The 26,452-nt window shown below is 48.5% G+C and overlaps 1 protein-coding gene, 1 long non-coding RNA gene and 1 pseudogene across 4 annotated transcripts; 1 reads left to right on the top strand and 2 right to left on the bottom strand.

Annotated features, from left to right (window-relative positions):
• Nucleotides 1–5,024: 5,024 nt before the first annotated feature.
• LOC147000438 (uncharacterized) lies at nt 5,025–8,677 on the top strand. Its single transcript, XR_015045920.1, has 3 exons — nt 5,025–5,325; nt 5,634–6,039; nt 8,504–8,677. It is a non-coding gene; the product is annotated as an uncharacterized LOC147000438 (long non-coding RNA).
• Nucleotides 8,678–13,764: 5,087 nt separating this feature from the next.
• Nucleotides 13,765–17,973, bottom strand: LOC110312414 (complement C4-B-like; annotated as a pseudogene). Its single transcript, XR_015045864.1, has 9 exons — nt 17,822–17,973; nt 17,529–17,721; nt 16,873–17,072; nt 16,595–16,665; nt 16,427–16,515; nt 16,051–16,133; nt 15,854–15,950; nt 15,208–15,313; nt 13,765–14,971 (listed from the first exon to the last, which is right to left on the bottom strand). The product of XR_015045864.1 is annotated as a complement C4-B-like (transcript).
• Nucleotides 17,974–18,480: 507 nt separating this feature from the next.
• Nucleotides 18,481–26,132, bottom strand: Whr1 (winged helix repair factor 1). Of its 2 annotated transcripts, none has more exons than XM_085833136.1 (7): nt 25,887–26,132; nt 25,542–25,678; nt 21,371–21,466; nt 20,942–21,081; nt 19,239–19,480; nt 19,002–19,149; nt 18,481–18,812 (listed from the first exon to the last, which is right to left on the bottom strand). In XM_085833136.1, exons 1-7 carry the CDS (start codon nt 25,984–25,986, stop codon nt 18,767–18,769), a joined length of 909 nt encoding a protein of 302 aa, XP_085689262.1. In that variant the 5' UTR covers nt 25,987–26,132; the 3' UTR covers nt 18,481–18,766. The 2 variants fall into 2 exon arrangements, with proteins under 2 accessions (XP_085689262.1, XP_085689263.1); XM_085833137.1 differs by having other exon boundaries at nt 19,239–19,336.
• Between the last annotated feature and the right edge of the window lie 320 nt (nt 26,133–26,452).

Here is a 26,452-nt window from a genome sequence, read left to right as displayed (position 1 = left end):
CTGTCAGATAGGTCTGTTTGGAATGATGCGATTTCTTTTATTCATATGAGTGCTTTGCCTGCACATATGTCTGTGCACCACATATTTGTGCTTGAGGAAGTGGGGAGCCTCCATATGGATGCTAGGAATTGAACCCAGGTCCTTTGCAAGACCGACAAGTGCTCTTAACTCCTGAGCCAATTCTTGGCCCCAATGATGACCCATTTTTATTCCCTTTTCTACCATCTTTATGGTAACACTTATTCTCACAGCAGCAAGACTGTGTGAGCGCTTCACTTTTCCTAGGGATACATATCTAGATAGGATACTGACAACAAATAAGATATTCCACACAATCGCTTCTCGGCCTTTTGGCTAAGATCAAGTGAAGATATTCCACACAAGTCTGACATCTGAATTAGTAGATTACTTTAAGAGTATGGGTGAAAGGTTACTTGCAGAAAATATGGGTGACCCAAATGCAGGTGTATTACATAAAAGCCAACCTCCTCATGAATAATCACTCACAAAAGAGCCATCCTTGGAGCTTTCTCCAACTCTCCTGAAAGTAATTGCTACTGTTTAGCTAGTATTGGGACAGACTCTGAGTTTTGTAAGTTTCAGGAGCTTCCTGAGACTTGTGAGTTTTCTTTACTTCTTGAGTAAGCTTTTGTTTACTTTCTGAATATTTTGCTGTGATTTGTTTTTGAGAAAAGGCCTCTCTACATAGCCATGGCTGTCCTGGAACTCACTATGTAGACAAGCTTTACTTGGAACTCAGAGATCTGACTGCCTCTGCCTCTCAAGTACTAGAATTAAAGGCACACACCACCACAGCAGACTACTTCCTGAATGCTAATGAGCTTTTCTCTGATAGGGAATGCTTCAGTTCTGAGGAAATAGCTACACAATGCTGTCGTCCTTCCTCTGGCTTTCACACACACACACACACACACACACACACACACACACACACCACTTTTCTGCAGTGTTCCCTGAACCTTGGAAGGAGGGGATAGAAATGCTTCATTATTTTCTTCCATCTATTGCTGAGTATAAGACACAGCAACTGTCATTTTGTTTCAGTAATTTCACCAGTTGAGTCCCTACAGTCTACCTCTAATTGCAAGAGATGTTTCCTTCCATGATTAATTGGCATTGCTAGCCACTGTAATCCATAGATGCAGACAGATTTTAGAAGGCCATTGCATAGGTATATTATATCCATTTAATAAAACAGCAGCTCCTGTCTCCCTATCAGGGCCTATGTCTTCTCCAGCCACAGGCTTCCCCCCTGGTTACAGTATGAGATGTAAATTCCCTCATGTGGCACAGACCTAATTATGTTGTTCCCATAAAAGCCATGCCTCTATTGTGCTAGTTGGGCCTGCATGGGTGGCTCTGCAGAATTCAGGGGTGACAGACAAGCAAGACTGCTGGTGTGAATTTTCTGATAGCACCCCTCCTGGTGCCTGTCTGTAATATAAATGCAGACCAGCAAGAGGGGACCCTCCAGTCCAGTGTCCATCTGGTTCTCCATGTTCTGCAGCAAGTGTGCAGGGTCTTAGGCGATAGAGATGTCTATCTAATTTAATGTTGCAACCAACAGCCTTAGCTTTGGGGGGTTCTTAGCCTCAACCTCATAGGAAGGTAGCCAGGTAATCCTCCTGTTGGATTTCCATTCACCAACCTTATAGCTTCTGGACATCCCCTTTCCCATTGATGGAGGGCATCATCCCTAGGCTCTTGAACTTTTGACTTTCCTGTACTTCAGACGACTTTCTAGATAGTCGAAAACATTCAGAGATGGGCATGATGTTATCTATGTAACCCAGTGCTTTAATAGAGGTGGACTGAATAACAAAGAGGGATCCCAAGACAAAAAAGCAGGATGTAAGGACAGCCTTGGGGGAGTGCTCTGAAGATCCCTTGTTGAGCATCCGAATGAATGCAGATTGATCTTGGGACCCCAGCAGCAAAGGTGCTGGTAAGGAAACATTGCCAAAGCTCAACACAGTACAAAATGATCTGATCGTGTTCACTCGTGACCAAGAGAGGTATGTTAAGTACATATAGATAGAATAGGTGTACCATCCTGCTTGGCCTTGCGTAGCACACAGACCTCTTCCATACACTGTCCTCCTCATCCCAAGATACTGTTGCTTTAAGACCAGTGTGTATCTCTTTGTACTTTATGGTCTTGGAGGACCAACTCATGCCCATAGTTGTACTCCAACCTACCATACCTTCAGTTGGCCTGGGTCCCCAGTTCTAACAAGCTCCTGGCCATCAGCAACATGGGCTGATATAATTTGTTTGTTTGTTTAATGGGTTTTGGGGGGAGTGTTTGGGTTTTTTGTGTTTTGTTTTGTTTTTAAGATTCATTTATTTATTTGATGCGAGTACACTGTAGCTGTCTCTAGACACACCAGAAAAGGGTGTCAGATTCCCATTACAGATGTTTTTGGGCCACCATGTGGTTGCTGGGAATTGAACTCAGGACCTCTGGAAGAGCAGTCAGTGCTCTTAACTGCTGAGTCATCTCTCCAGCCCATGAGTTTAAACTTTTAAATCAACAGCATCCATCATTTCTGTCTTCTGTGGACTGCTACTTGGGAGTGAAACCTGTGATGAATTCACTCACTAGTGCAGCATTTGGCTTTCTGTTCACTTTCCCCGTAGGAATTGTCTGTACAGTAATATCAGCACATTTTCTTTTGAGTGACCGGAACAGATCTTTGGTCTTCCTTGTCTTTCTCTCATTCCCTCTCAACTGCTTCTGCGTTTTATAAAATCGTTTACATACTGTTCAGAGTCATTCTGAGTTCCCAGAGACTCTGACTCGGGAAGACCACATCCCATCCTGGGTCCCCACAAGCCACTGAAACCCTGTGTAGCTCTGGCTGACCTAGAGTTTGCAATATAGAACAGACTAGCCCCAAACTCGCAGAGATCCACCTGCCTATGCTCCTTGAGCACTGCGATTGAAGACATCTGGCTGCAGGTCTCTTTCTTAGCTCTCCTGGGAACACACTTTTATCTGACTTGATGAGCTGGGTATCAGTGTTGCTTCTCTTACTCCTGGTTTCTTCCAGCAACACCTTCTCCATTCTGTTGCCTCCAAGGCCCTGGTATTTATGGGGACTAAGTGTCCCTGTTGGCTCCTGCGAGCCGAATTCTGTTTTGCCTTCGGTTATGAAGCTTTTGTCTCGGGGTGGGATGGGCTGCTATGATGCTGTTTCTCCATCTCCACTCAGATTAATCCCATCTGCCTCTGTTCCCCAGCCACAGAAAGCAGGGCTGTTGGAAGCTTTCAGTTTAAAAGTCTTTCCCAAGCTGTTCATGTGCTTACTGGACTCAGTCATTACTATTGAATGCCCTGTCTGCATACTGAGTCACAGATTCTCTTCCTCTCTTCTCGGTGAGACCACTCACAGAGGTCAGACCTAAGGTCTGTTGTCTTCCACCCTTCCCTGGCCCTTAATCATCTAGTTCCTCCCAGGGGATCTGAGATTTTGTATCCTAGGCTAGGCTCTTTATCATGGGTCCAATCTGCACTCTCTTTGTCTTGCATCCTGCCAGCTGTAAGAGACAGTCAGCAATGCCTCCATCTTGTCGTCTTTTCTCTACTTCCCCTGACCCAAGCCAGAGACTCATGAGCAGAGAGCATTGCAATTCCTCCCTTGTGTGGGCAAGTTCTTTCAGAGAAGGCAGTTGAGTTTCAGTTTCACATCTTTGCCTATGAAGAGGTCACTCAGCTGACACCGTAGCTTGCTTACCATCTTTCCTATGTGTTACTTTTCAGAACTGGAATACACCCTCGAGTCCGTTGACTGTTTTGGAGACAAGCTTATATTTATGTAGTGTAAACCATTCATCAACCTTATCCAAATTAGGAAAAAGGACATCCCAAGTTTCTCACTTGGATGTTCTCCAATTATGTTGGTTGACTGTCCTGGGGAGACTTGAATCTATTCACACCACACGAGGCACTGAAAACAGACCCAAGAAACAATTCAACCCAAGTCTAGCGTAGTGAACCAACGTGCCCAGAGGGGTCAAATGTAGGAATATGATGATATCGGAATGAAGACAGATAATCACTGAAAACCTAACTCCAACAGAGGTTACAGCCCCCACAAGCCCTTTCCTGGAGTTCCTGTGCAGCTTGCACCTGCCAGAGAGTTACAATTGTTATGCTTCCATAACCATGCTGAGGCTTTGTAAATCCTGTAAGCTTCAGGACTTTCCTGAGAGAGACTCAGGGGATGTTTCATTTGGGAGGAAACAACTACACCAACTTCTGCCAATCCCACTCAGACCCAGCAGGGCATCCAGAGCCTGCTATCCAGTCAGGATCCTGAGGAGCAGGCTGCCAGGAAAGGCCCACAGCAGAGGCAGCGACCTTGGAATTGTCAGTGTGCATGAGCTGGCCCAGGACTCTTTACAGAGAATCTGTCCTTGTCCAGTGCACCCAGCCCACGAGAGAATACCAAAAAGCCTGGTGTTTCACTGTCACCTATAAATGCACTTCATTGACTTAATTTTTTTTTTAATTTTTGTTTTTCAAGACAGGGTTTCTCTGTGTAGCTCAGGCTGTCCTAGAACTCACTCTGTAGACCCAGCTGGCCTCCAACTCAGAGACCCGCTTTGCCTCTGCCTCCCAAGTGCTAGGATTAAAGGCGAGCTCCACCATATCTGGCTTATTTTATTTTTGATGCAATGTTAGATTTTAATTCCAGTGCATCAATTAGTGCACTCCACAAAGAACCCTATACCCTGATCTGGATGCTCTGGAACCAAGTGTCAGTTGTTCCCAGCCAGAGACCTCCAACAATGAACTCATCTGCAAGGATTGTGTCTGGGAGGGACGGGTCAGATTGCTAAGGAGCTGTTCCAGCCCAGACTGGAGCAAAGTTCTGAATTCAGTGAGGAAGGAAATGGCAAGGAGAACCAGCAGAGGGAGGCACAGAGCAGTGGCCACATGAGGTACAATCACAGGCATCAAGCGAGAAATCACATGGGCATGGGTGGGTGGACGGAGCAAGAAGGGAAAGCCCAGGTGGGAGCTAGGAATGTCAGGGTAGAAGGCACAGAAAAGAAATGTCACTGTGGCCAGTGCAGTTCTGCTCCTCAGAGCTTTGATTTTATAAACATCCTTGTGTGGGAACTTAGGATATAACCTGTCCCTGTATTTGTCTATAACCAGAGGAGGAAGCTACAACCACACAGGCAGAGCCCATCAGGACCACCAAGCCTCCTCCTAAGAAGCCGCACCTGGGAATGTTGACCGTGACAGATGCCACCCCTGTCTTGTGGGCCCCATGTCCACCGTGGGCATGACAGGTGAGTAAGGAATTTTCCAAACGAGGTCAGGGTAAAGATCTGAGCCCAGCAAGGAGAGACAGTTCAGAGGGGGCAGGGCAGGGGCTATGTGGGTCATGTTCAAATGAGACAAGCAATGGAGAGAGACAAGTCACTTGGGTGTTGGCAGAAATCTGGGTGGGATCTAGGAACGGAAGTGTGGAAAGACAGAGGAGATGTGTTGGAGTCACTGCTGCTTGTATTGTTTATAAATGCTTCTTTATATTCCAAGAACAGAGAAGAGCTAATGTGGTGTGTGTGTGTGTGTGTGTGTGTGTGTGTGTGTCCAGCTCCAGAGAAGGAAGCTCTGACCACACAGGTGGTGCCCACCACAACTCCTGAGCCCCCTCCTAAGAAGCCGCACCTGGGAGAGCTGACTGTGAGAGATGCCACCCCTGACTCCCTGAGCCTCTCCTGGACAGTCCCCAAGGGACAGTTAAACAGTTAAACCAATTCCTGATCCGGTACAAGAACGGGGATGGGCAACCCAAGGTGGTGCCTGTGAGTGGAGCCCTTTTGACTCCTTCCTGATCCAATACAAGGACGCACAGGGGCAGCCCCAGATGGGGCCTGTGAGTGGAGACCTGGGTGAGGTCACCGTCTCAGGTTTGGAGCCGGACCGAAAGTATAAGTTTCTACTCTTTGGACTCCAGGATGGGAAGCGCCATGGCCCTGTCTCCACAGAAGCAAAGACTGGTGAGTGAGAACCTGGAATCAGCCCCCGTCCACCGCTGCCCCCTTGTGGCAACTGTTGGAATTTCACATTTCAGTGTCCCACATTCCAAACCTTTGCTGACCCCATTTCTTTGCCAGATCTACCCAAATTCATACCTCCCTCTGGTCCTTCTCCATACTGTCTTCAGAATGAGGAAGGCACACTTGCCTCCTTTGCTGGAGGCTCTTTTACCCCTAGCCCTGCCCAATAACCCACCAAAACCAGAGGACCCAAACCAGAGCCCGTCACTGTTGTGCTCACCTCGTCTGGCAAGGAAAGACACAACACGGTCGGATTCTTCTCTACAGCTTTATTTCAGGAACACCTCAATGCTATGGGAACTCCAGGAACCCAGGGAGCACTGCTTATATACACCCCAGCACTGGGGAGAGCTATGTGTCCTCCTGGGATTGGTCAGTCTGCCGGCACTTTAATTTGTATGCACCCACTTGGGAGGGGTTGGCACTAGATTCAGGCTAGCGCCTGTGCAGTGGCGTTGTTTATGGCGACAGTGTACCAGAAACCGGCGCCATCTTTTAGGCGCCCATCTGCCTACATCTCCCCCTTTTTTGTTTAATAATATGATGCTGGACTAGGTCTGGGCAAGTCTGTCTATCGGCCATGGCTCCTGTCTTAGGTCTATCCTTTCATGTCACAGCCTTACCCGTCCTAGGGTTACCCTATCGCCTCCAGGCCCCATGTCTTAGGTTGGTCTGTGCATAAGGAAAGTTGCCTGTCACTGGATACCATGGATCTGTGTGACTACAACTGCCAGACGACCTAGGGTGAACTCTTAATTTTTTAAAGAGGCCAGCCAAACATTGGGAGATGCTCCATCTTTAATCACCATCAATGCTTGGTACACCACTGCCTTATACTGAGCGTGCTCTTGTTTGAGTTGACACAATAGCCAGATACAAAAGACACAACCCAGGAGGACCACTGACCCCCAGGCCAACATTCCTGCCCATTCCTTAAAAAATGAGAAGGCATTGGTGATCCAAGAGGTGAAGTCCCCCAAGGTAACAGGGTCTAGTCGAGTGCTATTGAGTTTGGCAATCTGGAGGAGCAGCTTTCTGGACAACTGCTCCGCTTTAGCCGACCAATTTCCTACTCAGATAAGAGGCGACTCTGTTCAAGAGACTGAGAGAAATTAGCTTGTACAACTTTATACAAGGGGCACCAATGGGCATAGGTGGCAAACATTTCAAAATCTACTATAGGCACAAAGGTGGGAAGTTTTACAACCACAGCAGTATGCCCTGCCAACATTCTGCTAAAAAACATGTCCTTCCGGAATTATTAAAATCTATATCTCTGTTGGGGGGAGCAATTTTTGCGTCAGCCTCTCTGGTACCCAAATCGGGTGTTCTTGATCCTGTGGAAAAACACAAACAGCTCCCCTGGATCTCGATATAACGGGATCTGGGCCATACAATTTTCCAGTTAGGACATCTTTCCATTTGACATCCTGTTTAAAGATAGGTGAGGTCATGGCATGCCTATCTGCAGCCGAACGACCATGTTCGTCCAGAATTAAAAAATTTAAAGTAAAGAGGGCTAAAGATAATTGTTCTTTGGGTGGCTGGCCATCGGCGATTCCCCCTTTTTGTTTTTGTAAGAGTTCTTTTAAGGTTCGATGTGTTCTTTCCACAATGCCTTGGCCCTGTGGATTGTAGGGAAGGCCAGTAGAGTGACTAACCTGCATTATTTTGCAAAAGGTTTGGAATGATTTTGATGTATATGCGGGGTCATTATCAGTTTTTAAACTATCTGGCCTTCCCCAAGCTGCCCAGGCTTCTAGGCAATGGCCAGCCACATTGCAGGATTTCTCACCGGACATGGGGAAGACAAAAATGACACCTGAACAGGTGTCAATTGAAACATGAACATATTTTAATCTTCCAAATGCTGAGACATGAGTAACATCCATTTGCCACAGTTTTAAAGGAAGCAATCCACGAGGGTTAATACCAACATGAGGAGGGTGGTAAAATTTTACACACTGTGGGCATTGTAACACCACATCTCATCCTGAGGCTTGAGAGATATCAAATTTCTGATGAAGTGTGGTAGCAGGAACATGATACAATCGATGAAAATCTTTTGCAAGTTCCAGTGGGCCGTGAAAAATAAATTACATGCGAGTGCTAGCGTCCACTAAGGCATTTCTTTCAGCCATAGGGCCTGGCAAGGTAGAGTGAGCTCGAATATGTTGAATAAAGAATTTATGTGTTCTTTTCCAAATCAATTTTTGTAACTCTAATAAGATGGTGCACACAGGGCTGGTAGGTCTAATGGGTCCTGCAATTTCTAATGCACACACTGCATTTACTACATAAGCCGAATCAGAGACTAGATTAAAAGATTCCTTAAAAGCTTTGAATACTTCCAACACAATTTTACATTCAGTAAGTTGTGGGGTTGTGGTCTCCCCTCCCCCAGCCTGAAACCTGCTTGCTCAGGGGTGGAGCTTCCCGCTCAATCGTTCTGCCATGCCCACTGCTGGAACCTGCCGCTTTGCAGTTTGGAGCCATACACGTGGTCACCCTGCTACTGGACCCCGAGATTATTTGGCGGAATCGGGCCCCCTTCCCCTGCTTCATAACTGTGTGCGGAACAGTAAAATTGAGCTTTGATCAGAATGCCTGTCTTAGCTGCATTTCTTTCTCTCATCGCCTAGCCCTTCTTCTCTTCCAGGTTTCCAAAATGCCTTTCCAGGCTAGAACCCAGGTTGTGATCTACTGGCCAGACACAACATGGGGTGCCAGGATTGTATTGAAAAAGAACGGGTTTTTGAGAATTAACTACATAGGCACCAACACCTGTTTTAGAACCATCTGTATAAATATCGAATGCACCTGATATGGGTTTAGATGCTGTGACTTTGGGGAAAATCACTGGATATTCATTAAAAATATGTAGCAAAGGATCTTTGGGATAATGATTATCTAATTCCCTATCAAAACTACAGCGAAATAGGGCCCGATCATCTATCAAAGAACTTAGGATCTGTATTTGATTAGCATTATAAGGTGTAATGATTTTCTGAGGGGGTGCTCCAAAATGTTGAATACACAATTTAATGCCCAAAGTCGCTAATTGAGCTACAGCAATGGAATAATATTCAAGGGTTTTATTGGGAGACACATGAGGATAAATCCACAATAGAGGACCTGACTGCCACAACACTCCTGTTGGTTGACGGAATGTCTTCAAAACGCATAGGAGGATGTCCTCTCCTTCTTTCCATCTATACAGCTTGGCCTTTTCTAAACACCTTTCTACCTTTTCTAATGCTACTCGGGCCTCAGGGGTGAGAGCACGAGGTGACGAAAGCTGTGGATCGCCCTTCAATATATCAAAAAGAGGGATTAATTCAAAATTTGATAGCCTCATATATGGACAAATCCAATTTATATCACCTAGCACTTTCTGGAAATCATTTAATGTTTTTAAATGATCTTTACGTAATTCTATATTTTGAGGTGTAATAACATGTGGAGTAATTCAAGCACCCAAGAACTCTCCTAAATTTCCCATTTGAACTTTATCAGGAATTATAAATAATTGTTTCATTTCTAATTCTTTTACTAGCTTAATATAGGCTTCATCTAAACTTTCTTTATTCTTTGAGGCAAGAAGGACATCATCTATATAATGTACTATCCTTAATTTTGGGAATGCATCACGGACAGGTTGTAGGGCTTCTCCTACAAAAGGTTGACACATAGTAGGACTGCTTGCAATCCCTTGAGGTAAAACTATCCACTGATACCATTTATCAGGCTCTTCATTATTTACAGAAGGAAGAGTAAAGGCAAAGCGCTCACTATCACACAATGCAAGGGGAATAGAGAAAAAACAATCCTTAATATCAATGATTATAATAGGCCACTCTTTGGGCAAACTAGAAAGTAGGGGCAGACCCTCGGTATGGGGCCCATAATCTGCATTTGATTATTAATGGCTCGAAGATCCTGCAGGAGCCTCCATTTGCCTGATTTTTTCTTAATCACAAATATGGGTGTATTCCAAGGTGACTGGGAAGGTTAATATGTCCTAATTTCAATTGTTCCTCTACTAATTCTCTGGCAGCTACTAATTTCTCAGAGGAAAGAGGCCATTGAGGAACCCATACAGGCTCCTCTGTTTTCCAAGTAATGGGTATACCACCCTCAACAGCCCCTAAGAAAAACCCAATCCCTTTTTATCTTGTTTGAACTTTGCAGGCACTGGCATAGTCATGCCTCGTAATGACTTTCCTAACCCTTTTCCTGGAGTGTAGCCCATACTAGACATAATTTCTCGGGCTTGTGGGGAATACTCATTAGTTAGTCTAAGATCCATTTTGGTTAAGACATCCCTACCCCATAGGGTCACAGGAATATCCACAATATAAGGAAAAAATTTCCCTGACTTACCTTCCTCATTTTTCCAAGTCAATTCCTTAGCACTTATAAGGGGAGCAGTCTCATAACCTATACCACAGAGGCTTTGAGATGATGTTTGCGAAGGCCATTTTGGCGGCCAATCATGAGTGGAGATGATGCTGTGATCTGCACCTGTGTCTAACAACCCCAGGAAGGATTGAACTTCAACCTCCAAAGTTAACATGGGGCGATCTCCTAATTCCATTGGTAAGAAAGTGAACCGAGAACCTGTAGAACCTAGTCCACTCTCTCCTCTTATTTTATTATTTGCTGGAAAATATTTATGCAAACTTTACAACAGTAATAATTGAGCAATTCTATCTCCTGGGGAGATAGCTGAAATGCCACTGGGGGAGGCCACTAAGATTTTCACAACCCCGTATAATCTGGATCAATCACTCCAGGGGTAATTTGTAATCCTTTTAAAGCAGAAGATGAGTGGCCAAGCAATAGTCCTACAGTATCTTTGGGAAGGGGGCCTTTAAAATCTGTATCTATGGGCTGTACCCCCATCTGTGGGGTTAATATGAGTCTGGTGGTGGAGTGAAGGTTCAATCCTGTGGAGCCAGTAGTGGCTCTCCGTGGTCTCTCAGATGACGGAGAAACAGCCAAGGTTTCTTCTGGTCTTTCTGAAGAGCCTCATATATTTGAGGGCCCTGGGGACATGGGCCCTGCTGTCTGTTTTTTGGCCTGGTGCCACCATATCCTGCTTGTAATGGTCGGCCTTCTATATCCTTTGTAGATCTGCATTCATAGCCCAATGTTTTCCCTTCCTACATTTATGGCATAAGCCTGGCTGTCTAGGTTTATCTAATGCGGCCCATTTTTCATTTTCAGAGCAGTTTCTTCTAAAATGTCCTCTTTGGCCACACTGATAACAAGCATCATTGCTAAACTTGCCCAACTGTACTACAGCTGCCGCTAGGCCTGCATTGGTTAACGGGCCCCCTAGTTCTCTGCAAACCTTCATCCATACTTCTAAACCTTTATGTTTATAGGGTGTAATGGCTGCTCTGCATTCTTTAGTACATTGCTCATATACTAGCTGCTTCACCAAAGGCATAGCTGTATCTGGGTCTCCAAAAATTCTAGTGGCTGCTTCAACGAGGCGTGCTACAAAATCTGAAATTGGTTCTGTGGGACCCTGCAAGGTGTTCGTAAGATTGCCTGAGACTTCAACTTTGTTCGGCAATGCCTTCCAGGCTTTGGTAGCTACCTCATTTATTTGGGCATAGACTGCTTCAGGATAATTTGTTTGATCTAAAGCAAAATGTCCTAAACCCAGAAGCATGTCTGCATCCCAATGTCTCTGAGGATCTTGTCCTGTGGCTAAATTTGCTGCTGCCTGACTGTTTGCATATTCATAGGACAAGGACTTCTAGTCTAAATACTGTCTGGACAACAAACAAGCCCGAGTAACATTATTCCAGTCCCCTGGGGTGAGACAATATCTAGCAAGCGCCTTGACCTGTACAACTACAAAAGCTGCACTCACCCCTGACTCAGCCAGTTGCTTAATAGTTTTCAAATCTATTGGCTCATGATACCGTCGTCCCTGGCCATCTAAGAAGACAGGGAAAGTCAGTCCAACTTCCTTCCAAACCTCTGGGCAAAATGAGGTACCTTGTTTACCAGTTTTTGTGGATTCCTTTGTTCCTGTATACTCAGGGTTAAAAGGTGAAGTGGTCGGCACCTTCGATTTTACTCTTTTGCCAGCCGACCCCCCTTTTTTAAAGGATTGGTTTTGTATGACCAATCTGGATCATACCCATCCCTCTCATACCGAGCTGCCTCTTCTTCTAGGTCAGCTTCCTCATCTTTATCAAGCTCTGAGTCACTGGAGTCAGAACTTGCTGAACTTATTGTTAAGTCTTTTAATAAGGGATATATTTTTGCAATTTCCTTTTCTTTCTCATTATTTCCTTTTCCTTTTGAATTTGCCTTTTCTCCCTTCTCCTTTCCTCTCTTTTTCGCCCCTTTTCTTTCTTTTGTTTATGTGTTTTCTCTCTTCCTCTGACATACTTTCTTGTTGTTCTGTAAGAATTTTCTGACCTGTCTTAATTGCCTTAATTGCTTCTATCAAACAAAAGCAGAGGCAAAAACAAAAAATGAAACAACAAGGATAAGAGCTACCGACATTGGGTCCACGGGCAAGAAAAACATATCCCCCCTTTTAACCGGGGATCAACTTGGGAGACTTACCGGTACCACTGTTCCTCAGCTGAAGAGTTCTGAATCCACGAGATCCTCGGGACCCCGTATGGGCCAACAATTTGTTGTGCCCACGTCGTCCGGCAAGGAAAACGCAACACGGTCGGATTCTTCGCAACAGCTTTATTGCAGGAATGCATCAATGCTACAAGAACCCCGGGCACCCAGGGAGGACTCCTTATATACACCCCAGCCCAGGGAAAAGCTTTATGTCCTCCTGGGATTGGTCAGTCTGCTGGCACCTTAATTTGCATGCACCCACTTGGGAGGGGTTGGCGCCAGATTCGGGCTAGCACCTGCGCAGTGGTGTTGTTTACAGCCACGGTGTACCGGAAACCGGCGCCATCTTTTAGGCATTGGCTGCCTACAGATGTGAAGGAGTTTGAGAAAACCTTGAGATGAAGAAAGGAGGAAAGGAGGGGGCCTTGCTTGTAGGCCGGAGGACAGGAATGGGAAAGAGAAGAGGGCTTGCTATGTGCTTGCTAAGGCAACCTTGGGGGTCAGGGCCCACAGGTTGCCAGCTCAGGGAGGAGATGTCTCCCATCATGATAAAGACAGTCCACCAACCTCGGCCGCCCCAGGAGGGACTGGGAAGACATGGCTGGTTCAGAAGTTACAACTGTTAGAGATGGGGTTTCCCATCCCAGGGGCACTTGATAAGGGGGCAGTTGGGAATCTCATAGAGTATCTGGGTTGAGACTATTCCAATTAGGGTGGCAGAGCTTAAGGAGATGGGTGACAAGCCCCCCAACTGCCCATCCCCAACTCTCTCTGCCCAATTATCACCCCTTCCAATCACAGACTAGACACCACATGTGCTGGGATGCACCTGTAATTCCAGGGAAGCTGAGATCAGGAGTTCAAGGCCAGTGCTGGCTACATAAGAACTGGTCTCAAAAAGTAAAAAAGAAAAAAATATAAATTGTTTTCAGTGATATGATATGGTTGGCATACTGCTTGCCTGGTGTGCACAAAGCCCTGGGTTTGAAAGAACCTAGTGGGGAAACCCCCACTCAATTCCTGGTTCGGAGCACACCCAAGAATCACGAACAGACAACCAACTTGATGTAAGAACACGAGGTAGTTTATTGACGGAGCTCCAGGCCGACACATATCTCCCGCAGGAGACAGAGGTGTTGACCACATGGTGGAGACATAATGGTGGAGCTCCAGGTCGAAACGTATCTCATGCAGGAGACAGTGGTTTTGACCCGAAGGCTTGGAAGCTAGGGGTTTTTATAGAAAAGGGGCGGGGCTCGGGGAGGAATTGGTGCGGTTTCACATGATTGGTCCATTTAAACATCAACAGACTGTCAGAAGGGCGGGAGATAGGGAGGCACTAGGCCAGTCAGGACATGTAACGACGGGCCTGCCCAGGCATGTCCAAGCCTGTTTAGTTATGTTCTCAGCCCCAGGTTTTAAAGCTCACAAACAACTCTTTGGGCTATTTGACATACATTACATGAATCACAGGTCTCAAGTTTTATTTCCTTTCAGGTTCAATTCCTAGCACTGCAAAATCCTTGGTGTGGTGATGTGTGCACTTAAATGTCGAGGCTCCATAGCAAGTCTGAAGCCAGGCTGGGATGCATTTTAACCAAACAAAGCAGAAAAGCACGTGAAATATCCACGAACCTCTGATGCTCTCCTCACTGACGTAAGCTCTGACATCTGACCTCCGAGAGCACAGGAACTACCTGGTCCCATTGTGTTCCCCAGTGATGAACCTCTGTGATAAGAGGCTATGGTTCTGGTTGTAGTACCACTCACTGGGCAGAACGGGGAAAGAGACAGACCATAGATCTCTGCAGAATGGTCAAATGGCAGATTCGTCTGACCTCGCTAAATTTCCTTGGTAGAACTAGGTCGCCCTTGAATAACCAAAGGTAGGCAGACAGGGTGCTTCCCCTTGAATACTCAGGAACAACACAGTCAATCTTTGTCCTGTCCTTTGCCTGGATGGTCACCTGGTCAGACGTGAAGGTTGCACAACTCCAAAGAAGTTGCCTAAGGCCACTGATAACAAAGTCAACAGACCAGGACACAGTTCAAGCCACCAGACCCCAGGACTCCAAAGGCAGGAAGACAGTAGGCTAAAGAGGAGAGATGCCCCTGAGGGTGCGGAAACTGTGACACTCAGCAACAGGCACCTAGGACACTGGCTACTGGGCCCCAAGATGGCATGAGTCCGAGGCAAACTTCAAGGAGGGTCAGGCAGAGCTTTCCGGTCCAACACTCAGGCCTGAAAACCCTGGGTGGGTGGCCGCACCTACAGACAGACACGCAGGAGCACTTGGCTGTCAGAAAGCTTTTCTTTTATTTACCCTATAGAGCAGAGCCCCTCATCCAGCGAGGCCCTGACCCTGAGCTGAGCTCAAGGAGCCAGAGTCCTAAGGCCTCACACCTGGCACCCCCGGCTGCTGTACCAACTAGGAAGAAGAGAAAAGGCTGTGAGTTGTGCTAGGTCCCCACTTCCCCTTGTCACCCCCTTGACCGCTACCCTACCTTGGTCTGGGTTTCTAGGCCCTGAAGGAAAGTCCTCTCCCCTTGCTCATCCATGAGCGCAAACCGTGTGTATGCCACGCCCTGCACGGGCTTACCATAGACGTACCTGTTGCCATGGGGAGACAGGAGGAAAGCTGAGCGCTGGAGCAATAACTCAGTTGGTAAAGTGTTGCCAAGAAAGCACAAAGACCTGAGTTCGAAGCCCCAGGATCCCTGTAGAAATACCCGGTGGCGTGGCAGCAGCCACATGTGACCTGAGCATTGGGAGCACGGAGGTGGGGGTTCTGAGGGCTGCCTGGCCAGCCAGCTTAGCCCAGTCAGTGAGTTCCATGGCAATGAGTGTGAGTCTCCAAGGAGGACACCATAGGTTTTCCTCTGGCCTCCACAGATGTACACACACACATTCCCCTGCACACATAGGCACACACATGCACATCTCTAATCCCAGCACTCAAGAGGCAGAGGCAGATGGAGCTCAGTAAGTTCAAGGCCAGACAGGACTACACTATACATGAGTATACAGTGGGTGTGAGACTCTGTCTGAAAAAATCTCAAATAATAGAGCAAGAAAGAGGAAAGCCAAGGGTGCAAGGAAGCTGGGCTTTGCAAAGATGGAGGAGTGAGGGCGGGGCAGGAGGGTGGGTACCTGGCCTGGATGTCTAATTGGATTTCATCACGATTGCTGGGCACCATCAGGATATATGGCTTCCAAGGAGTAATCTTCACCTCGAAGTTGGGAAGGACTGAATAAGGATGAAGAGATGGGTGGCCAGGTACTAGAGACAGGGTGCTCCCCTCAGGCTGCCCACCTCACCCTCCTCTACCCCGTACTTCAGCACTCACCATAATTCTTCACTTCAAAGTGGGTGCTCCTATTGGACTCCAGTCCATCTGAGAACCTAGCTGAGATCTTCCAGGTCCCAGGCCTGAAAATGGACATGGGAGGGAGTTGAGCTACCCACCCACAGACAGCCATGGCCTGAGTGAGTCCCTGCTACTCACCCATAGACAACTTTAGTGTGAGTGAGCCCAGGCTACCCACAGACAGCTATGGCCTGATTCCTCCAGAAGAAAGCTGTGGTATGACTAGAGATTTGGGAGGGGCAGGGTCAGAACATCTGGAACATGCCTCTGTCTGTCAGAGGTGGTGCACAGTGCCAAGGGAAGCAGGCCTTGGGGTGGAACAGATAAAGGGATACGCTAAGGTGGGAGAGCTCACTCTGAGATGTCTGGGATGATGAAGGCATCTTGGAAGATGGATGTTGAAGCACGTGTCTCCTTCTTGAGTACACGGAGGCCATGGGAGTTCTGTGAGGGAAGTCCATGTGGTCAGGTGGGAGGTCACATCTGTGCACGGTGTCAGGAGGGTCAGAGGTCAGACACTCACCTCCACTGTGATGGTGAGGAAATCAGTGGATGAGCGCATCTTTTGATCCAGTGCAAAGATCCAATAACGAACTAAGAGAAGGATGAGGGAAGGTAGGGGTGAGAGGTAAGAGTCCTGAGAAAATGGAAGGGAACCACAGCAGGGAGACAATGGGGACTTAACTGCTAATCAAGCCCCCAGGTGGCTCTGTCTGTGGAGTTGCCTTACATAGAAGGCACCAAACAAACTCTGAGCAGCCTGAGAAAGACAGAGCAAAGGCCCTGGGGCTGGAGGCTCACTCCGCTGTCCTGGATTATAGATAGGCTGATTGGTTTGCACAAAAATGTGGCCTCGTCAGGAAGAGAAGAGCAAGTTGACACCCTGAGTCTCTGGCTTTGAAAGCTGTGTTCCTGAGCCACGGAGACTGAGCTACCAGCTGGATGTGGGGGGCTCTGGGCAGGTCAAAGAGGCCACAGCTCCTCACATCTTCCAGTGGGACCTATCAAGACAGAAGGAGACTATCAGACAGAGCAAAAGGAACCCAATACAGAGCCTAAGGTAGGGACAGCAAGGCCATTGTGCCAGAGGAGAGAGAGGCAGGAAGTCAGTGAGGGGGACGGGAAGGAAAATGCAACAGAAGGGCCAGGCACAATGGCGCCCGGCTGTAATCCCAACACTTGGGAGGCCCACAGTAGGGTCACTGAGCGATTTCAATCAATCTAGGTTACACCCTGAAATCCCGTCTCAAAAGCAAAACTAAACAATAAAACAAAAGGCAACAGGCAAACCAGGTGTACTTGTAAATCTTAGCACTTTGGGGGCTGAGGCAAGAGGACAGCTGTGAGTTCAAAGCCAGCCTATGTCACATAACAAGCTCCTGTCTGTTGCTAAATAAGCAGACAATGGGGTGCAGCAGAGAGACCTGAGAAACAGCAGGGGTGCTAGTACTGGTTACCTCAAGGCTGAGCAGCACAAAGTCATCTCCGGAGCTCAGCTTAAAGTCCTTCTTTGGGGAGCAGGAACCACCCTTTGGGTTTCTGAGGAACACTGATCCTTTTACCTCCTGTCCTGGAGGGGCATCCAGGAGCTGTACCCCCACTGACAGGGGAGTCCCCAAATTAACCACAGAAGGGGAAAACAGGAGCAACCTAGGAGAACAGTAAGGTACATCTTCAGACCCAGCCGAACCCCACCACCCCGCTCTTCCTCACCCCTGGCCCACCCAAACGCCAGTGTCTTCCTCGGGACCTGGGCTTCTGCAGGGATGAGGCAAAGAAGGCGAACACCCAGGCCAGCCCCCAGAGGAGCCGCATGGCTGGAGGATCCAGGAGAGGTCAACCTGTCTGGTCTGACTGTCTGCTCCCTTCTGATCAACCTAGGGTTGGGGCAGAGTTTGATCTGGAACCTTGCCCCTCCCTTTGCCCCCATGAGCCCGGAAACCACGTGGTGGTCAAGAAACAGAACTGGCCCTAGGCCCAGAGTTGAGGAGGCAACCCAAACACCAGGGTCTCTGAAGAAATCTTGGCCCCAAAATGGATCTTGTGCTTGTTTATTCCCAGTACCAGGTACTTCCCTTTGTGTGTGTGTGTGTGTGTACAAATACATGTGCTTGCCCATGTGTGAGTGTATTCAGCTCCAACATGACACACAGATAGGACAGGTAAAGGTCCTAACAAAACTAGAATGGGCTCCCCAGTCGCTGGCCTCATATTCAAGGCAGTCCTCTGCTTGGTATGACTCTAACAGAAAGCCTATAGCTCAGAAGATGGGGTAAACTCTCACCCCCACAGGGAAATTGGCCTGAGTAAGCCTTGTCCTCTCTCTAAACTATGATGAAATGCTTAGCCCTAAGTTGGGCTTCACACAGCCGTACATACACCACACTGAACAAAGGACACAGAAAGAAGTGCAGGCACAAGTATTTTATTTGGCAATTTCAGCCTGACGTGAAGGGCAGAGTTCTCTACTCCCTGCTCCAGTGTCTCCAGCAATCCCACCTTCTCATCCTCTTGGCATGGCTCCTGAGTCCACACCCACAGAAGCAAGAGCTGCAGTGCCCACAGCCCGGCTCAGGTAGAAGCCCAGCTTGCAGCAGTAGAGCCTGGCACCCACTGCAGTGACTAGCTCAGCCACCCTGGGGTGGCACTTCCAGGAACCTCACTCAGTGAGTTGCAGAATCCAAGCATTGGCTCCTCACGTATCTGGCAGGTGAAGGAGGGTTCCAGAAGTCGTGGAGACACTGTGTAACAGAAAGACAAGACTGGAGTCAGCTGCCTAGACCCAAAGTGTGCAAACCCAGAATTTAGTCCAGTCTTCTCCCACGTCCCAGAATGAGAGAATCTTGGCTTCACTGATGACAGAAGCAACACTTATGGGGATGCCAACCCTGGGTCCCTGCACGTTTCCCAAGTCTCAGGACTAGACTCACCAGTCCACCAGCTGGGCTCCAATGAGGTCGTGCACGTGGTAGGCAAGACCTAGCCGCACCGCCAAAGGGGCCCTGCGGCCCAGAAGCTCTGACAGGGCAAGCTCCCGGTACTTGGCCTTCCGCACCATGCTCAGTACAGCCTGGCGCCCTGGAGGAGAAGGTCCAGGAAAAGGAAGAAGTGAGTCAAATTTGGAGACCTAAAGACCCCCCAAGGGTGTTGCTCCTCAGGCACCATACCTTTAACAAAGCACTTGATGAATCTTCCAGCTCCAGGCACAGCCAGCCACCAGCTTCCAGCATCTCGGACAGTGAGGACCCCAGCGTTCACCAGGTGCCTGCAGGTGGTAGGCGGCCATGATGATGCAGCCTGGGCTGAGATATCTCCCTTCCCCAACTGCTGATGCGTGGACATTGAGCTTCCAGAAACACAGGCAATCCAAGCAGGGATCCACTTACCCTGTTGAGACCACCACTGCTGCCTGGGTGTGGGGAAGGGTGTGGGTGTGTGGGTGTCATAGACTGTCTGGGCAGGCACACAAGCATGTAGAGGCTACAGGTTTACATTAAGTATGTGCAATAACTGTTGACTTCTAAAAAGATATTTTTATGTGTATTCGTGCTTTGACTACATGTTTAGCACATGCATGCAGTATCTGTGGTGACCAGAGAGGGTACTGGGTCCCCTGAAACTGGAGCTATAGACTATTGAGGGCCATTTTGTGGGTTCTGGGAATTGAACTTGGGTCCTTTAGAAGAGCAGCCTGTGCTCTTAAACATTTGTAAGGTAAAAAATTGAAGTTTGACCCCACAGACCAAGTTAGAGCCAAGAAAGAAAAATAGTTGGGCCCTGAAACAGCCTGTTCTGAGAACTGGCTGACCACAGAACAGATAATTACATAAGCCGGTTTAGTGACCTTGTTCCAGGACCTGGCTGGCCACAAAAAGAGTTAGATTAAAATCTTGAGAACAACCTCGAGAAGCAGGGAGTTTCCCCTTGTGATTTTTAGTCCCCCCTTGTGATTCTTCACTGGAATTTTCGGTATTTTCCAATAACGCCCTCCCTACCCCCTTGGGTTATGGTTTTTCCTTTAAATACCCCCTTTCCCAGCTACTCAAGGTTGAACTCCTCTACCCCTGCGTGGGATACGAGTCGGTCCAGTGCACTGGTTCCTGTCAATAAACCTCATGCAATTGCAGCAAGGACAGTCTCTCTTGTGTTCTTGTGGGGGTCGCATCATTCAGAGACTTGAGTGAGGGTCTCCCCTCTTCAGGGGTCTTTCACATTGGCCTATTTTTTTCCCTTTTATTTTTTGAGACAGGGTTTCTCTGTGTAGCCCTGGCTGTCCTGGACCTTGCTCTGTAGACCAGGCTGACTTCAAACTCTGAGATCCACCTGCCTCTGCCTCCAGAGTGCTGTGATTAAAGGTGTGCAACATCAAGCTTAGCTGGACCTTATTTTTTGTGACAGCGACTCTCACTGAACCTGGAGCTCATTGGCTTGGGTGCACTTCGCTATCCTCTCTCCTGACTTCCAGAACTGGGGTCCCAGGCACCTCACTGTGCTCAGCTTATGGGGGGTGCCAGAACTGCAGCTCGCTCAGACCCCCATGCTCACACAGCATGGACTTTCCCAAGCAAGCCAGCTCCCCAGGCCTCTTGGTGGAGACTGCTTGTTCATAAAACAGTGTCCTTGGGAAGCCCTCCCTGAGCAAAGGCTCTGAAATGTGCCTGAGGAGTGAGCTTCATCTCTGGGCTCACCATGACCTATGAACTCTCCCCACTCAGTCCCTGCTACTTCCCAGGGGAGGTCAGTGAGTTCACATACCAGCAAGTTAGAAAGCAGGAGGCCTGACCCAGGTGTGGTACCCTACTGTACTGAGACCTTGCCTAGTACTTTACAGGGGACCCTGTGAACTTTTACTGACCCCACCACATCTCACGTGATCTCCGGGTCCCTGAAGCCGTAAGTCTGTGTCATCTGATCCTGCTGGAAACTGAGGTCCCCACAGGCTGGGAGCACTGAGGCCAGGAACTTCTGCACCGCCCCAGCACATGGTCGGCCATCACAGGCCTTGAGGACCTAGAACCAGAGTTGATGTAGGTGGTCGGCATGAGCCCATCCCCCGTGGCTCTCTATCTCTGACCCCACCCCCAATCCTGGGTCCTTCCACTTCCCTCCTTTCCCTGCTTCCTTCTTCCCTCCCCCACACTTCCTTCCTTCCTCCCCATCTCACTAATTACCAGAGCTCTGTGCCCTCCATGAGATGTGGGTTAGACATAATGTCAGTTGTTTCTATGCCCAGCTTCCCTCCCGAGACAACCACACTGGTGTACTCCCCACCCTCTCCCCTCCCTCTTCTCTCACAGACCCGGGTCCTGTAGTCTTCCGTGAAGACAATCCCATGAGCATCCAAGTCAAAGCCTAGCTGGATGATTCGGATCTCTCCCAGCTCTTGAAGCTCCTTCTGTCTCCACAGAGATGAGATGGGAAAGAGAAAGACAGGGTAAGACAAGCAGCCATGTTCTGAGCTCTGGGGCAGAGAATCTGATTGTGGGGAGGGGGATGGGGAGGGAGGATTAGGACATTTACCACGGAGACACTCAGGTGACCATCAAGCAGCTGCTTCCAACCAGTCACCTACTTCCCACCTTATGAGCTGCTAATCAATCAATATACATATTTTCTAAGATCAGACTCTTATCAGTCACTACAATTAAACAGTGATGCAGGTTGTGCCTTTAATCACTGCACTTGTGAGGCAGAAGCAGCCTGCTGTGGTCTACTCTCTAGCCAGAGCTACACATTGAGAGCTTGTTTCAAAAGGACAAGACAAATAGTGATAAAGACAGATCCTGTCCCCAACGACTCATCAGTCTAGATGTTGGGTGGAGGTGTGTGAGAAGCACTGGATAAAATACTTAAATAAGAATGGAGCTGGCCATGATGGCACATGCCTGTACTGGATAGGGGAAGGCAGAACTTGTGAGTCTGTGGCCAGTCTAGGCTATGAGATCCTGCCTGAATGCCAGGCAAACAAACAAGAAGTAAACAAAAACAACAAATCCAAATAAACAAACAATCCAGGACTTCTGTGGGCAGCAACACAACAGAAGCCAGAGTGGGAAAAGACACCTCACCAATCTGTCGACCTCAGCTCAGGCCCCGGGACACACACGCGCTGTGGCATGTCTACATGCTCCCACACACACATAAAACATATATCTGTCTGAAAAAAAAAATCTTTTTAAGGGACTAGAGAGATGGCTTAGCAGTTAAGAGACTGGCTGCTCTTCCAGAGGATGCTGGTTCGATTCCTGGCAACCACGTAACAGCTCACAACTGTCTGTAACTCCAGTTTCAGGAGATCTGACCCTGTTCTGACCTCTAGAGGCACAGGGCACGCATGTGGTGCGCGGACACACATGTAAGCAGAACATCCATACACAGAAACAATGGGTCTTTCGAAAAGTTTTTAATTGTTTAAGTAGTGGGCATGCTGGCTTCCACCTTTAATTCCAGCACTCAGGAGACAGACAGAGACAAGCAGATCTCTGAGTTCAAGGGCAGCTTGGTCTACAGAGTGAAATGCCAGGGCAGCCAGAGATACTAAATGAGGAGGCCCTGGTTCAAAACAATAACACTGAAAAGCTCACAGGATCACAAGAGCTACCAGGCAGATATACTAAAGCAAGCAAAGAGTCTGGGAGAAGGGAAACAGGGAGGGGCATTTGCTGATCTGAGCAAATCTGCCCAGCACATGGCCAAAAATAAAGGGCTCACAGGAAGTAAAGCTCAGAAGACATGCAGCCCGGGCTGCACCTTTAATCCCACCAGGACAGCCACCAGGAGGAAAGAACTCCTCCCCAGGGAAGATCAGAGGGTATGGACACGTCACAACACTTTGGACTCTGTTTTATTTAGCTTTTTGAGACAGGGTTCCTCTGTCTCCCACACCAGCCTCTAACTAGCAGGATCCCTCAGCCTCAGCCTTCTGAATCCCAGAGGTACCTATCTGAGATGCAATGCCTGGCTAATTACAATTTATTTTTAGGCATTTTAGAACAACGAAGAGGTGTTTTAAGGTTCTTGACATGGGTAAATGATAAATGATGGCAAAGACGCTGATTCTGTAACCTGGTCACTCCACGCTGTAAGCTCCCCCACCACACCCTAGCAAGATGTACGACTACATGAAGTTCAAACGACTTAAAATAATGCTGCTAATGCTGACGTGTAAAAAAAACAAGATGAGAAACTACTGGTAGGAAATTCTAAAAAGACATAGCAGGCTTAGGCCTGGTGGGATGTCTCAGTGGGTCAGGTGGCCTGCTGCTGAGCCCCAGGGCTTGAGTCAGCCCCTGAGATCCACGTGATGGGAGGAGGGAATTCAACCACACAATACCCTCTGACTTCTACACACACATGGTGGCATGTACACATGAACTTGCACATGCACACATATAATTTGGAAATAGAACATTAGTAGGTAGCCCAAGCTGGCCTTAAGCTCACAGAGATCTGTCTGCCTTTACCTCTAGAGCAATGGGATTAAAGACATATGGCAGTACACATGGCCAAAAATAATAATCAAATTTAAAATAATCGTAAAAAAAAAAAGATATAGGCTTAAATATGCCCCAGCCAGTCACCGTGGTGCGTAGCTTTAATCTCAGCGCTCAGGAGGCAGAGGTAGGTGGGTCTCTATGAGTTCAAGGGTAGCCTGGTCTACAGACTGAGTTCCAGGTCATCTAGTGCTGCATAATAAGACCCATAAAAAGAAAAAAAAAGCCGGGCGTGGTGGCGCACGCCTTTAATCCCAGCACTCCGGAGGCAGAGGCAGGCGGATTTCTGAGTTCGAGGCCAGCCTGGTCTTCAAAGTGAGTTCCAGGACAGCCAGGGCTATTACAGAGAAACCCTGTCTCGAAAAAAACCAAAAAAAAAAAAAAAAAAAAAAAAAGTCCCAGTAGAGAATTTAAAACTGAGAAATGAAGACAATAAACTAAGACCTCAATGAGTGTGAAATACTTTAGTACAGCTGAATAAAAGACTATCAGTGTGGGGCGGGAGCGATGCTCGGTGGCAGAGTAATTCCTGCTCTTGCAGAGCTCCCACATCTGGTGGCTCACAACCACCTGTAACTTGTACCTCCCCAGCTCCAGGGATCAAGTGCCATCTTCTGGCATCTGAGAGTGCAAACCCACGTGTACACACGCCCATGCTCACAAGTACATGAAATTAAGCTTTCTGAACAGATTATTAATCTAAGATGAAACTAAACAGTACAATTATAAGGAAAGCCCAAAACTATTGAACATGGAAGTGTCTGAAGGGGTTCAAAGAGAAGATAAGATGTCTATGTAATTTCAGTGCCAGAAGCAATGAGAGAGGACAAGAGAAATTTCTTAGAGCTGGTGACAGGGCTGAGGAGGTGACTCTGCTGTCAAGTCTGCTGACCCAAGTTCAATCCTCCCCTCTCCAAAGAAAGAAGAGACTCCCTCTAGTTAACCTTCTGACTACTGTAAACCCCAGCATTAGGGAGATGAAAGCAGGAGAATATCAAGTTTAAGGCAGTCTGGGCTATAAATTAAGACCTTGTCTTAAAACAAAACTTGTGAAAGCTTTTTGTTTTTGTTTAAAAAAAAAAAACAAAAAACAAAAGACAAACAAACAAACAAAAAAAAACAGTTTTAGAAAAGGAAGCACTGGGGCCATGGCCTGAGGAGGAGGTCAGAGGTCACCTGCAGGAATCAGGGTCAGAAACTCTGTAACAATATAAGGACAAAGCTAAGCAAGAAGGATATGTGACAGCCTCTAAGGAGGAACCGCCCTAGTTAAAAGGAGTCGGGGGGGGGGGGGGGGGGGATGTAGCAGCAGAGAGCTGTTCACAGTGTTCTGACCTTCAACTCAGGCAGAAGTCTGGGAGTTCCTATAAAACAGAGACTGAAATCTGCCCACTGTGGTTTTTTGTGTGTGTGAAGAGACATGGCCCTAGCTTTCAATCGCCTTCTAAACTTGGTCACAAGGTTACATCACTCCTCTACTTTCCCTAAGGATCTCATTTAGCCCCTATGCCTTGTGCACCACAGCCTAGAATGATCTGCAGCGTCATAGCCCACTGTCTCATACATCTATAATCTGCAACTCAGTGTGCACACATCAGGCAAGCAGCTACTCGGTGCCTCCCTCCTCTAGTCAATCCCCTAATCAATAACTGATCACTTGGGAAATCTGGGAATTAACGCTAGACTCATCTCTCTCCTTCAGTCAATCTCTCTCACCAGTGACCTTCCGTACACCTTTATCCGAGCTCACTAACCTTCTCTAACAGCCATCACCTGTCAGATGTGACATCTGCCTGCAGTTCCAAACCCCTGGGATTTGCTCTGCATTTGCCTTGGCCTAACGCCTGCTCACGGACTGGCGGGTCCACTGAGTGTCTGAGCGACAGGGATTTGGCGAGTGCCCTCGAGGCTGCGGGTCGGGGAGTCGGGGCTGGTGGGGGTGGGGGGGACGCCAAAGGTCTCCAAGATGCTCCTCACCAGTTGTAGGTCGGCCACCGTCCGGTCTGGCACGAGACTGTACACTTGGCTCCTCAGCGCGATGGGCGGCAGCGCGTCCTCGAACAGCCCCCGGGGGAACAGCTTCACGAGCTCCTCGATGGCCTCGCGTGCCGAGCCTGTGATGGAGCAAGCGCGCGGTCAGGTCCGGGTGGAGAGCGAGGGTGGAGAGAGCGCGGAGGTTCGGACGCCCCAGCCCTCAGAGAGTCGCTGCCCAGCGCCTGGGTTGCCATGGTTACCTACCCTAGGTCAACGTCGTCGTCCTCCTCCTCCCTCCTCCAAGGATGGATACCCTCGGGCTTTCCGCGCCCGGGTTGCCATGGTTACCTGCTCTCGTTCTTAAAGGATCCGATCTCACGGGTCCCGGCGCTCGCCTCCGCTTCACCCCAAAAGCCTCAGACGCCAGGAGCCGTCTCTTGCGATTCATAACCCGGATTTCAGGGTTCCGGGAAAGGAGTCCCCAAGACCGCGTTTTCCGGCGCAGAATAATGACGACAGGCCCTCTAGCTGGTCGTCTGAGTTTGATGACGAAGGCAGCCTCACTTCCGTCGCCCGCGCCGCTGCTGATTGGCTCCCGTCCGGAGCGCTCACTGGGGCGCGCCGCGGCGCGAGTGGCCCGCCTGGGTTCCCGCTCCAGTGCGGACGGACCTCGCCCACTCCGGCGCTGAGGGCGGATGAGAGCGTCATCAGAAGCAGCGACTCCGTGTTTGCATCCTTCTCCGGCTTCTGACGTGCCGCCCTGACGCCGTAGCCTCGAGGAGGTGGAGGTCGGTCAGGGTGGGGAGCTTTGAGGTAACCAAGTCTTAGCTTCAACCCCCAAACTCCTCAAGCTCGCCGCGTTCGGGGGTCCGTGGGTGGGAACGAGGCGCCCGGCTCCTGACACGCAGAGCCTG

The sequence above is a fragment of the Mus caroli genome, unplaced genomic scaffold, assembly GCF_978045245.1.
Source record: "Mus caroli unplaced genomic scaffold, Mus_caroli_1 scaffold_18, whole genome shotgun sequence".
Taxonomy (NCBI): Eukaryota; Metazoa; Chordata; class Mammalia; order Rodentia; family Muridae; genus Mus; species Mus caroli.
Note: the sequence above shows the minus strand (reverse complement) of the source record. Positions and strands in the feature narration are given on the sequence as shown.